At 42.7% G+C, this 13,039-nt stretch overlaps 2 protein-coding genes across 3 annotated transcripts; one reads left to right on the top strand and one right to left on the bottom strand.

Moving 5' to 3' along the window:
* The first annotated feature begins 4,161 nt into the window (after positions 1-4,161).
* On the top strand, positions 4,162-5,948 carry kcnk12l (potassium channel, subfamily K, member 12 like). Its single transcript, XM_063487537.1, has 2 exons — positions 4,162-4,761; positions 4,888-5,948. Exons 1-2 carry the CDS (start codon positions 4,248-4,250, stop codon positions 5,877-5,879), a joined length of 1,506 nt encoding a protein of 501 aa, XP_063343607.1. The 5' UTR covers positions 4,162-4,247; the 3' UTR covers positions 5,880-5,948.
* An 822-nt stretch (positions 5,949-6,770) lies between these two features.
* ppm1nb (protein phosphatase, Mg2+/Mn2+ dependent, 1Nb (putative)) lies at positions 6,771-12,952 on the bottom strand. Of its 2 annotated transcripts, XM_063486299.1 has the most exons (6): positions 12,129-12,952; positions 11,277-11,848; positions 9,652-9,769; positions 9,053-9,167; positions 8,891-8,954; positions 6,771-7,890 (listed from the first exon to the last, which is right to left on the bottom strand). In XM_063486299.1, exons 1-6 carry the CDS (start codon positions 12,532-12,534, stop codon positions 7,873-7,875), a joined length of 1,293 nt encoding a protein of 430 aa, XP_063342369.1. In that variant the 5' UTR covers positions 12,535-12,952; the 3' UTR covers positions 6,771-7,872. The 2 variants fall into 2 exon arrangements, with proteins under 2 accessions (XP_063342369.1, XP_063342368.1); XM_063486298.1 differs by having other exon boundaries at positions 6,771-8,954; positions 12,129-12,951.
* Between the last annotated feature and the right edge of the window lie 87 nt (positions 12,953-13,039).

The raw sequence follows: 13,039 nt of genomic DNA, 5'->3' as shown, positions 1-13,039 counted from the left end.
TAGCTTTAGCTACATTTTTTGCATAATTCTTTTTTTTAGTTCAATATTTTTATTGACATTTATTTATTTTGATTGGCTACATGCTGAAAAATGTTCCCACTGTACTACTGACTTGGCTGTGTGTCTGCGTAAACCTATAAAGTAAATCTGGATGGTGTGCCAGTTTGGGCCTCATCTAAATATCTCCAATATTGCTGGATGTGTAAAGCCAAACTTGCGCATTACATTAACATTAAATCCTGCTGGCAGTTCAATTCAATTCAATTCAATTCAATTTTATTTATATAGCGCCAAATCACAACAAAAGTCGCCTCAAGGCGCTTTATATTGTACAGTAGATAGCACAATAATAAATACAGAGAAAAACCCAACAATCATATCATATGACCCCCTATGAGCAAGCACTTTGGCGACAGTGGGAAGGAAAAACTCCCTTTTAACAGGAAGAAACCTCCGGCAGAACCAGGCTCAGGGAGGGGCGGCCATCTGCTGCGACCGGTTGGGGTGAAAGAAGGAAAACAGGATGAAAGACATGCTGTGGAAGAGAGACAGAGATTAATAACAGATATGATTCGATGCAGAGAGGTCTATTAACACATAGTGAGTGAGAAGGTGACTGGAAAGGAAAAACTCAATGCATCATGGGAATCCCCGGCAGCCTATGTCTATTGCAGCATAACTAAGGGAGGATTCAGGGTCACCTGGTCCAGCCCTAACTATATGCTTTAGCAAAAAGGAAAGTTTTAAGCCTAACCTTGAAAGTAGAGATAGTGTCTGTCTCCTGAATCCAAACTGGAAGCTGGTTCCACAGAAGAGGGGCCTGAAAACTGAAGGCTCTCCCTCCCATTCTACTTTTAAATACTCTAGGAACAACAAGTAAGCCTGCAGAGCGAGAGCGAAGTGCTCTAATAGGGTGATATGGTACTACAAGGTCATTAAGATAAGATGGGGCCTGATTATTTAAGACCTTGTATGTGAGGAGCAGGATTTTGAATTCAATTCTGGATTTAACAGGAAGCCAATGAAGGGAAGCCAAAACAGGAGAAATATGCTCTCTCTTTCTAGTCCCTGTCAGTACTCTTGCTGCAGCATTTTGGATTAACTGAAGACTTTTCAGGGAGTTTTTAGGACATCCTGATAATAATGAGTTACAGTAGTCCAGCCTGGAAGTAATGAAGGCATGAACTAGTTTTTCAGCATCACTCTGAGACAGGATATTTCTAATTTTAGAGATGTTGCGCAAATGGAAGAAAGCAGTCTTACATATTTGTTTAATATGTGCCTTGAAGGACATGTCCTGGTCAAAAATGACTCCAAGGTTCCTCACAGCATTACTGGAGGCCAAGGTAATGCCATCCAGAGTAAGGATCTGCTTAGATACCATATTTCTAAGATTTTCAGGGCCGAGTACAATAACCTCAGTTTTATCTGAATTAAGAAGCAGGAAGTTAGCGGCCATCCAGGTCTTTATGTCTTTAAGACATTCCTGCAGTTTAACTAATTGGTGTGTGTTACCTGGCTTCATGGATAGATAGAGCTGCGTATCATCTGCATAGCAGTGAAAATTTATGCTATGTCTTCTAATGATGCTACCTAGGGGAAGCATGTATAATGTAAATAGAATTGGTCCTAGCACTGAACCCTGTGGAACTCCATAATTAACCTCAGCATGTGAAGAAGACTCTCCATTTACTTGAACAAATTGGAGTCTATTAGATAGATATGATACAAACCACTGCAGTGCAGTACCTGTAATACCTACAGCATGTTCTAATCGCTCTAATAGGATATTATGGTCGACAGTATCAAACGCTGCACTGAGGTCTAGCAGGACAAGCACAGAGATGAGTCCACTGTCAGAGGCCATAAGAAGATCATTTGTAACCTTCACTAAAGCTGTTTCTGTGCTGTGATGAGCTCTGAAACCTGACTGAAACTCTTCAAATAAGCCATTCCTCTGCAGATGATCTGTTAGCTGTTTGACAACTACTCTTTCAAGGATTTTTGATATGAAAGGAAGGTTGGAGATTGGCCTATAATTAGCTAAGACAGCTGGGTCTAGAGATTGCTTTTTAAGTAAGGGTTTAACTACAGCCACCTTGAAGGCCTGTGGTACATAGCCAATTATTAGAGATAGATTGATCATATTTAAGATTGAAGAATTAATTAATGGCAGGACTTCTTTGAGCAGTTTTGTAGGAATGGGGTCTAAAAGACACGTTGATGGTTTGGAGGAAGTAATTATTGAAGTTAACTCAGAAAGATCTTGCACGTCTTTGATTCCTCTCCTAGACTCCTCTCCTGGCGTCTTAGTCCCTCCCATTAGAGGTAAGAGTGGAGGAGGAGAGGAAGAGACATGAAGAGAGAGGAGTCAACACAACAAGCAGTTAGAAAGATGAGACATCCTCAGTTTGATGTCAGTGTCATTTTAAACATAATGTGTGTCACGACCGCGTCATGAATTTAACCAGCTGCATTTTCAGATCTGATTTATGAGGTACAACAGTGTTAGACTTAAGAAAAAGAGAATTAATTAGTCATATTCACAACAAGAGTAAAACACACACAGACAGTGAAGGTCAGAATGTTTGATCACATAATAAATCATCTAAAATACCCGAATGAATGTGTGAATACAAAAGACTAGCTGATTGAAGCCTCTGTCTGCCCTCCACAGTTTGTACATTTCAGCTGTATACAGTGTTCCTTCTATATGTTTCAGGTAAAAATACTAATGCAAAGGATACATCTGTGCATCCTCAATGATAGCCTCTCTAGCAGGCCTGCTGTCCCGATGGACAGAGAACAGAGGAGGTTTATTATATTTTAGGAATTGGAAATCTACTTCAACAAGGTTTACTGAAATACATTCATAGGCCCAAGGCAGGAGGAGAGAGGACAGAGTAGAGAAACAAGAAAAGCCAAGAGAGAACACAGTCAACCTTACCCCAGCTGAAAATCACTGTGTTAGCAGGGTCAGTGTTTCTGTAGATGATTATTTGTTGCACTATATTTTGTTTTTCACTTCTATCTTTTTAAAGCTAAGCAAGTAGTTAGTATTTTATGCACTTTTAAGTATTTCACATCAATATAAAATGATCAAGTTTCCACAAATGTGATATTTTTACGTCTTGTTTGCTTGTAAAAGCTGGTTGCCTTAAATCTTGTTTTTTATCGTTTGAAACACCAGCATCAAGAGAAATTGTTGCTTTGCTGCTTTTCTGCATGACAAGGCAGATGGACTGTCTGTTTTCCACACCTGCCCGCTGCTGACGTTCAGCCATTAGTCGGCAGGCGCGGGGAACCCCATGCCCTTACCTGCAGCACCAGACAAGATTAAAGGAACGAACAGACAGAGGAACTGATAGCCATGCTCAACAAATCCTCCCACACAGTCTGCAGCGATAACAAAAAAGCACTCTCGGTGGGTGTGGAAATGGCACCTGAGCACTGGCAACAAGAGAGCAGGGAAAAGTAAAATTTGCCCACTTTGATTAATTCAGCAGAACTTGCAAGCTTCTAATCATGTTACTACAATGTTTTTTTTAATGTTAGTTTTACTTTATCAGAAGAAATTCTTGTCCCATGGTTTGATGAAAGCAAATGACCACACGATCAGTTATTTAAAGCAAACGTGAGAGTTTTTTTTTAATGTTAAACTGGTGTTTGATGACAGTTAGAAAAGAAAAAAAAGCACTTTTACAAATGAAGAGTCGACTGCACCAATCAGGGTGTGCTCGGAGGAGGAGGCGGTGAGAAGAGAGATGATGATGTGAGTGTTTGACAGATGAAACATCAGACAGTCTCTCTGCACACACACACACACACGCGCACACACACTCACAGACACAAAATCAAGAGGCTTCCTTTGGCTGGTCATTGTTCAGAACATCCATGGAATGAGCACACGCAGATCTGCAGCGCTTAAGTGAATGGTGCTGCCAGCGAGACCAGGTACTGTGGTTTTTATTTACTTTAAACTTTCAGTATTTTATGTTGTGTGGATTATAAGACATAAACTGCTACTTACAAGAAGTGTTTTCTGACAATTTGTCATGTTAAATGAGTCAACCTATTAAACTTAAGATTTTGCAACCACATTTGACTAATCTGCATCTGCATTATTATTTTTTTGCTCATTTTATTACAGATATTTCATCTGATGTGAAATTTTTTCAACAAAACGATCAACCTGTCCTCAAAAACCTCTTCAGAAAGCTTACCTGTGAGATGTTAGAGCCACATGTATGCATGCGTGTTTAAACCAGAAGTTTCATTCTGCTAGTGCATGTATATTTGTGCCTGTTGATGCATGTAACACGCACGGTGAGTCTGTGACTTGGCAGCGCCGGCAGAGGCAGTGCATGTTGTTTCAGTGGTGTCTCTGTGCCGCTGCTGCTGCTGCTGTGCTCATGGCTAAGAGGAGGGCTGCAGGTAGCTGCTGCTGCTGCCCCAGAGCGCCCATGAAAGAGGACAATGCTCGTTTTTGCCTGCTGGCCGGACTCATCCTGCTCTACTTATTGTGCGGAGCTGCCATCTTCTCAGCCTTGGAACACCCGTTTGAGCTCCGCGCACGCCTTCTGTGGAAACAGCAGCTGGACAACTTCACCAGGAGATACAGGGTCAACCTGGGCGCCCTGCACACTCTGCTGAGGCAGTATGAGGAGGCAAACGGAGCTGGCATCAGGGTGGACACATTAAGGCCACGCTGGGACTTTTCTGGAGCTTTCTACTTTGTGGGCACAGTGGTCTCCACTATTGGTAAGTCTCCACTTAAAAAAAAAAAAAGATTGCAAAACTTTTTTCCCAGATTTTTCTTCAGTTTTTGAATGTTGCTCACGGCTGTGATCATTTCTTTAACCTTGTATTTTGTGTTTTCTCTCTAAGGTTTTGGCATGACCACACCGGCAACCATAGCAGGAAAAATATTCCTAATCTTCTACGGTCTCATTGGCTGTGCTGCCACCATCCTCTTTTTTAACCTCTTCCTGGAGAGGATCATCACCATGTTAGCTTACATCATGCGCTGGTGTCATGAGCGTCGGCTGAGGTGTGCTGGAGTCGGGGTGGTGTCGAGCAGGGAGGAGTCATCTGGCGAAGAGGACAGTCTGGAAGGATGGAAGCCATCCGTCTATTACGTGATGCTGATCTTAGGGATAGCATCTGTTGTGATTGCTTGCAGTGCCTCCACTCTGTACAGCTCCATGGAGAACTGGAGCTACGTGGACTCTCTGTACTTTTGCTTCGTGGCCTTCAGCACCATTGGCTTCGGGGACCTGGTGAGCAGCCAGAGGCAGCAGTACGAATCTCAGGAGGCCTACCGGTTTGGAAACTGCCTTTTCATCTTAATGGGGGTTTGTTGCATCTACTCACTTTTCAACGTAATTTCTATCATCATCAAGCAGACTCTCAACTGGATCCTGGGAAAGCTGGTCTGCTCAGGGAAGCATCAGCTCTGTTCCTGCTCCACCCCTGGCTGCTGGTGGCTCTGCTGCCCCTGCCTCCACAACAAAAATCACAAACAGAGGCGTCAACTGGCACACTTCAGGCCAAAACGCATCAAACGCAACGCGGTGCAGCCCATCTCATCCCACCACCACTACACAGACGGCTCGGTTGAGACTGTGTGTGACAGCGAGACGGATGCGGGCGCGGTGGCTGAAGTACAAGTGGGGCGTCGTTTGTCAGGGGAGATGATCTCAGTCAATGAGTTCATGGCGTCCAACAAGGTGTCTCTGGCACTGCTGCAGAAACAGCTGAGTGAAACAGCTCACCAGGGCCCGCGGCAGAGCTACAGCCATCAGAATGGTTTCTCTGGTGGTGTGGGAGCACTGGGGATTATGAATAATCGCTTACAGGAAACCAGTGTGGATAGATAGCATCATAACAATACCTCAATTGTTCTTTGGGTTCTCTATATTTAAGCCTTACATTTCCTTAGGATTTTTTTTTATTATGAGTAATTTGTTCTGTATTAAAAAAATATCCAAGAATAGAATATTTTGTTTCTTATATAAAGCGGACTGTAGACAGCAAATAATTGTTCATACGTTGTTTGGTGAGGAGAAAGAGGAAGTTAAAGGACAAATACGTGTTAAAGACTTCAGCATCATTTGAAGAGGGGTTTGATGTCCTGAAGTGACTGACTCATAGAAACGCAATCAGATGAGAGAAGCTTTGAAGGAGCACTTAAAGAGGACTGCTGATTTAAGGACACTGCACATGTCCCCCTCCCCGAGCACCTCAGAAGACATCGTTGTACATAAGGTGGTAGTTAGTGAACGTAGAAACCAAAATATCTCCTCTTAGATAACTAGCTGCATATATAAAACAGTTCAAATATGATTTGTATTTAAACAGAGCTTCTCAAACAAACTGCAGGAGCTCAGAAGCACCAAGAAAGATATTTTTCAATTGGACGTCATTGAAATTCAGAGTAATCATGAAGGAGATCCAGGGTTTTCAATTGAGACCTAATGAAACATGACTCTTAGAGGACGTCCTTATGTCAACGAGGGCTTTGCAGATAGCCACAGGATCACGTCAGCAGAGCAGAGAGAAAGATTTAGGTAACTACATGAAATCCTTTACTATGCAACAAAACCCGTTTGTAATTCATTCATGTATAAGGAGGGTTTTTGTGAGTAGATGATGAGTGTGAGGTTAAAAGCTTCCATAGAAATCATAATCACCCATTTTCGGCAGTCACAGCTCATACTTGGTCTTCACTGTGTTCAAAATGAGTAATTTGAGAAACGAGCACAGCAAGCCATCAGACAAATATTCTTTATTTAGATTTAAAACAATAGTGACACTTAATGTAATTTCCTTAATGTAACACAGAAAATGACTCGCTGACATAATGTTACAATGCAGTATGCAGTAAAACAACTCATCCAGAAACTGACCCACTCTGGTGCTGTTTGTTTTGTCAGCTATAAAAAAGGGGAATAAGGCATCAGTTCATGGAAAAATCCCATTTCATGTAAACTTTACCTTTGAATGTGTTTAGAAATAATAAATGTTTAGATAGAATTGCAAATTGTGTACATGCTGAACGCATTCATGTAAATTTAGGCAGTAATCATAGCGGGACACATTTTAGGGGGGAGACTTTTAGTTCCATTTGTAAGTATTTCAAATTTTACATATTTTGTTCTTGTTTTTTAAAATGTAAAACACTTTGTCAAAAAGTTTTTAGATCCCGTGACATGAATCGTGAGTAGAGTCAGATATCTAATGAGTTTATTTGCCTTTCACTTACAGCAACGAGGGAAAAAGATTGTGTGCATCCCCACGAGCTGTCTCATGAACTACTAGCATTTCCTGTCACAACTAATGGACACGTGTTAGCTGCATGCTAGGTTTTATTTAATGGTGACAATGTTTCCTGAAGAGGAAAGGTAAACCTGTTCATTCTTTAATACACACACGCACACACACATGCACACACGCACATGCGCACACACATATGTATAGTCTTAAAACATCATTTTCAAAATGCAACCCTGCATGTACTAATCTTTCTTATTTTATCCAATGAAAACTGACTATGTCACAGTTGGTTGTTATTCAGTTCAATTTGTCATCTGCACTTTCTGTTTATTGAGGTTGAGGTTTGGTTGCTGGGTCAGTGTCTCTGAGTCATTTTTACAAAATATCTTTCTTGTATAAATATAAAGTATCAGGCTTTACTAGATCTGTTTTTGCATTTTTTTTGCCATGAGAAGATGGTGCTTGCTAACAAACACCATTGTCTTGTTGTGAAACAGCACACATGAAAAAAAACAAAAACAGGTTTAATATTCACATTTATTACAGTCCCTTTCCTTTGAGGAACTTTGGAGACAAAATCTAAATCCCTTGGCCTTCTCAAGAGCCTCTCAGACCCTGAACAGACAGACAGGTAAAGTAACAAAAAGTGAGTTCACTGTGTAATAACAATGTCTTTTTACTTATATTGTTAGGTCCATTAGTTGTTGTTTTTTTTTTTTTTTGCCTTTCTACACCACGACAGTGGATATTTACATCAACCAATCAAGATATAATTGAAGTGCAGCCTTTCCACTTTAATTCAAGGGGTTTATCAAAAAAGTTTGCATTAACCGTGCAGACATGGTTTTACCATAAATGTGCATATAAGGATTGTTTTTATGACTGAGGTAAAAATCCTTTGCTTGGTTGTAGACAGAGAGGCCCCTGACAACAATAAATGCTGTTTCCTCCCTTGAGATGCTCTTCCAATCCTTTACTGCAGTTGCCTTCACTTGCAGCTTGACTGTGGGTCTTTCTGCCATCACAGTTGTCTTCAGTAACTTCAGTAAAAGCATGCTCTGTTCAGGTGAGATCAGTTGACTGAATTGGCCATTGAAAAGTATTTCTATTCTGTGCTTTGGTAAACTCTTGGGTTGCCTTTGCACAATGCTTTAGGTCCTTATCTTTTTGCACTGTGAAGTGCTGCCTGATCAGTTTTGCAGCATTTGGCTGAACCTGAGCTGAGAGTACAGCTTTGTACTCTCACAGTTCATCCTGCTGCTTCTATCGGCAGTCACATCATCAATAAACACTAATGACCCAGTTCCACTGGCAGCCTTCCAGGCCCATTCCATAACACGTTTCTTTTGATTTCATCTTTCCAAAGATATTTTTTTACAGAACCGTGTTTTTCGGGCAAAGTCTCATCTAGCATTCTTGTTTTTGACTGTAACCAGTGGTTTGCACCTTATTGTAAATCCTGCTGTAAAGCCTCTTTAATTAAAGCTGAAGAAACATTACAATCATATCTTGACTGTTTGATTTAAAATCCACTGCGTTGGTGCAGAGAGGAAAAACTATCAAAAAAAGTCTCATTGTCTAAAAACGTATGGACCTAATTGTAACTCTCACTCACATTTGGTACCATGGGCTTGTGCGCATCACGTTGTTGATAGTAAGCAGAGATAATGCAGTTCCTCCTGTAACACACAGAAGTAACACAATGTAATTCACTACTGCATCCAGCAGAACGTGGTTTACATGTACAAATGCACATAGATGCTCATTTGTGTCTTACTTGCTCTGTATGCCTCCACCTGGTGGTAATCCAGGGATGACAGTGGATGCAAGGACTGTGAGGACGGACAGCAGCTCAGGCACTTCCCCTCTGGCACACAGCTCATCATAAATCTCTGATTAAAAAGAAAGATACATTTTTAGAGAGTTTCTTTCTAATATACACTGGACACTTTAGATTTAGGCAAAAGTCACAGCTGTAGTTTGTAAAGAACACAGTTTTTAGGACTATTTTCAGCTGTGGATCAATACACATCAGGATTTCTAATGAGTATTTACCACACTAGGGTAAGTGTGGGACTTAGAATAAATGATGGTGCCTGTGTTCATAAGTAAATAGGTTCATGGCAAGAATCACAGATTTGGTGTTTTGCTTTAGTTTTTTACCCAAGACACGTGATGTCATAAATCATTTAAATAATTATCTTGGAAAAAAAACATTGATTAACAAATCTTTCAAACTTTTTTTTGCAAACCATTGAAACACCAAAGCGTGTCAGAATTGAAACAATACACCATGGCAAAAACAGACTCCAGGATGCTAATATGAAGGTTGTCACTGTCCACAGTGTCCCCTGCAAAGCATCTTTATCCACACACCTGCCACCTTGGACTCCAGCAGGTCCTCCAGCTCAGCCTCCTGGTGTAATGCCTCTGTTGACAGCTGGGGGGCTCCAGGGAAGCACAGCAGGATGATGCTGATGTTGTCCAAACTGCCCTGTGGAACAAAACGGCATCAGCAGGGGTGAGTAATGATGGCTGACCTTACAAATGCCAACTTACGAAACATCCCACTTGAGCAGTTTTACAAATAGATCAATTTTTTTCACATCAGCGTTTGCACTCCAATGTCACACAGACTCAGGGGAGCTGCAAAATGGAAATGGAGTGCGGAAGAAGGCATGACATTTTGAGGTCATTGTGCACATCCAAGCTGAAGCACTGTTACATAAGCGTGACATGAGGACCTAACAGAGTGCACATGTGGCTCAAGTTTATCTTAATGTGTTTCTGTGTTTGTAATCTGTCATGTAATTTTAATCCAATATCTACTTTCTTTCGTTACATTCCTTATGCTTCTGTAAAATCTCTGAGCGAGAGTGTCGGTAATTAGCTCTCATGGGAACCCTTAATAATGCGATGTAACCTGTTCCGACACCCCTGCAGTCTATTTTAAGGCTGTCTGATAGTCTGTTGTACCATGAACAGCAGCCGCAGTCTCAGTGAGACTAAACCAAAGCTTAAGCTGAGGTCAGTGTTGCTTTTTAAATTTTAAATTTTTGCCATTTCAGCCAAAGATCCTATTAATTTTTTCCCCTCCATATGGGAACGAAAATTTTTAAAGTAATCAGAAATTGTAGGCTGTGAATGGATTGATAAGTATGGCAGAACTTGCTGAAAAGAATCTGGAAAAACCCAATTGCTGTGCCACATTTAACCACACAGGACTGGCATGACATTTTAAAACAAGAAGATGAAAACAAGACATTTAACAAAAGGCGCACGTCTTGTATGTGCCTCTGCTCGGGCCTCAGTTATCATCTCACTCTGCAGCTCCCCTCAGCTCCATGATAAAGTGACCCTGAGAGCTTACATTACCACACTCTAAGAAGAACATTTCTTATCTTTGGATTAAAAAAAACCCTTTTATATTCTAAGCTTCCATATATGGATGTGTTTATTGACTTTGGAGCACATTTTACAAATATGCTGCATGTGCTGTAGAATTAGTGAGGAAGTTCACTTAGTCTGCTTCTGTTTTATCTTGTGTTTTTTTCCTAAAATTCAATGGGTTCTCAGGACCACCATGGGTCAAACTTTAATGGTGACTTCGTGCTTATTTTTGATTTAAAACAGTTTTACCTCAAGATAAGTTTTTAGTTGCAGAGATGAAGATTTAAGTAATAAGAAAATATTTCCACGTGTGACTCTGCACCCTTTACAACCTCAGAACTTTAAAAGGGTTATTGTTAAAAGAGGAAGCAGAGCCCATTAGCTTATATCAAAATGAATATCCAGTCCATTATATCTTTGTTTAAAAACACAGTCAGTCTTGTAGTAGATTACTTTACTTGATTAGAAGCCATAAAATTCAAAGCTGATTAAAAATTATGTAACTCAGCTTGAAACTGAAATTGTGTTTTTAATCAGTTGAAAGGATTTGTTATTCAGACTACTGAACAGCAACACAAGTGCATGCAGTAAGTATGTGTAACAGTGCTGACCTTATAGAGGCAGAGGTCAATGACCTGAGTGCAGACGTCCCTCAGGTCGGTGCAGACACGCAGCCGGTTGTGGATGAAGGCGCACAGCTCCTCATTGCTGATGGTGTCCCACACGCCATCACAGGCAAGCACCAGGAATTCATCTGCTGGCGATCGCTCCACCACACACACTTCTGGCTCAGGTGAAACCATCTGCTGGCTCGGCGGCCGGTTCTCTGCCCCCTTGTAGCTGAAGTCTCCCAGGGCGCGTGACACTGCCAAGGAGCCGTTGATCCGTTGGAGGGACACGGAGCCACCCGCGCTCTCAATACGTTCTTTCTCCAGAGGGCTGTAAGGTTTGTGGTCCTCAGTGGAGAAGCAGACCTGCCCAGACCGGCACAGCATGGCCCTTGAATCACCGCAGTTGGCAAAGTAGATGTAATATGGCGAAATGAGAGTGGCCACCACAGTGGTGCCGCCCCTCTCCCAGCCCTCTCGACGGGCCACAGAGTGCAGGTGCTTGTCTGTCTGGAGGAAGCCCTCTACGATGGCCCCTTTCACTTTTGGCGGGTCATCTTCTGGTCCTATTCCACCTGTGAGCACAAACAGTATTTTCTGAACCCAGCAGCCATAGCAGTCATCATATTGATGACTAATAACAAAGGAAAATCACCAGCCTGTTTAACCCTGGAGAACCCATGGGGTCAGAGCCGACCCCATTGGTTTTCTAGGGAAACCATGGGGTCAAATTTGACCCCATGGGTTCTCCAGGGTTAAAATTCTGAATATCTTATAAAATAATATCCTTATAAGATAACACCCACACACACACCCACACACACACTGTCAGGTGTCACTGAACAGATCTCTCACCCGTAGCCAGGATGTGACCCAGAAGGTGTTGGGAGCAGTACTGAGCCACCGTGCTGCCTGCATGGCCATCGAACACTGCAAAGAAGCTCCAGTCGGCTAGCTCTCCACCCAGCTGTGGCACACAGTTGTGGAAGTCCTCCATGTTGGCCCTCCAGCCCTGCATACTTCCTAGGGCATAGGTGAGGCCCCAGCGGGCGCAGCCCTCCTCTGTGAGCTTGTCCAGGACTGGCCTGTCTAAGTAGGGACTGGGGATGACCTCCTCCTTCTCCCCCTCCCCTTGCTGCTCTCCTTCTGCTGTTCCTCCACGGCCCCCTTTGAAGAAAGAGCTGACCCTCTTTTCTGTTTCTTTCACCAGCTGGCGCACAAACGCAGGCATCTCTACACTGCCCTTCCTGGCTGTCCTCATGGCTTTTATGCACAGGTGTTGTGAAGGGAATCTTGTTTTGTCCCTGCCCCGGTGTTGCTGGCCGGGATGGAGGGCTGAGCTATAGGCCTGATGTGGGGCCTGTGCAGTGTCTGTGTAGCCCTGCTGCTCCAGGGCTCAGAGCATGGCTGCCTGAGCTGATGGATGTTGTGTGTGCTGGCTGCTTACCCCCCTCTTGCTGCTCATCTCCTTCTTCTCCTCTCCCTCTCTGGAGACCTCACTGATCAGCGCTTTCACCTCCGATCATCCTTCCGCTCCTGCTTGTTTGGCCTCTTCTCTGTGCTGCTGAGATTTCACCTTCTCCCTCGCTTTTTCATAGCTCTTCCCTCTTTCACCAGCTTCTCCCTTGCCTTGTTATTTTCCCTGCCCGTGCTGTGATTGGCTGGCTATTTGTGCGCACCAATCATTGCCTGGCTTGCTTTGCCACTGTCATGTTTGCGCTCACTCTCACTCACCATCCTCCTGTCTGCAGCTCTCTGCCCCTCCC

The sequence above is a fragment of the Pelmatolapia mariae genome, linkage group LG10_11 (assembly GCF_036321145.2).
Source record: "Pelmatolapia mariae isolate MD_Pm_ZW linkage group LG10_11, Pm_UMD_F_2, whole genome shotgun sequence".
Taxonomy (NCBI): Eukaryota; Metazoa; Chordata; class Actinopteri; order Cichliformes; family Cichlidae; genus Pelmatolapia; species Pelmatolapia mariae.
The sequence above is the reverse complement of the archived record's forward strand: the minus strand, read 5'-3'. Positions and strand labels throughout refer to the sequence as shown.

Bases quoted from the DNA above. Each gene is read 5' to 3' on its own strand.
- kcnk12l (XM_063487537.1), top strand. From the start codon at position 4,248: ATGCATGCGTGTTTAAACCAGAAGTTTCATTCTGCTAGTGCATGTATA. The intron at 4,762-4,887 runs GTAAGTCTCCAC...TTTCTCTCTAAG, and splicing joins CACAGTGGTCTCCACTATTG to GTTTTGGCATGACCACACCG.
- ppm1nb (XM_063486298.1), bottom strand. From the start codon at position 12,534: ATGAGGACAGCCAGGAAGGGCAGTGTAGAGATGCCTGCGTTTGTGCGC. The intron at 9,770-11,276 runs GTCAGCACTGTT...TTTGTTCCACAG, and splicing joins TTGACCTCTGCCTCTATAAG to GGCAGTTTGGACAACATCAG. The intron at 9,168-9,651 runs GTGTGTGGATAA...CTTTTTAATCAG, and splicing joins GCTGGAGTCCAAGGTGGCAG to AGATTTATGATGAGCTGTGT.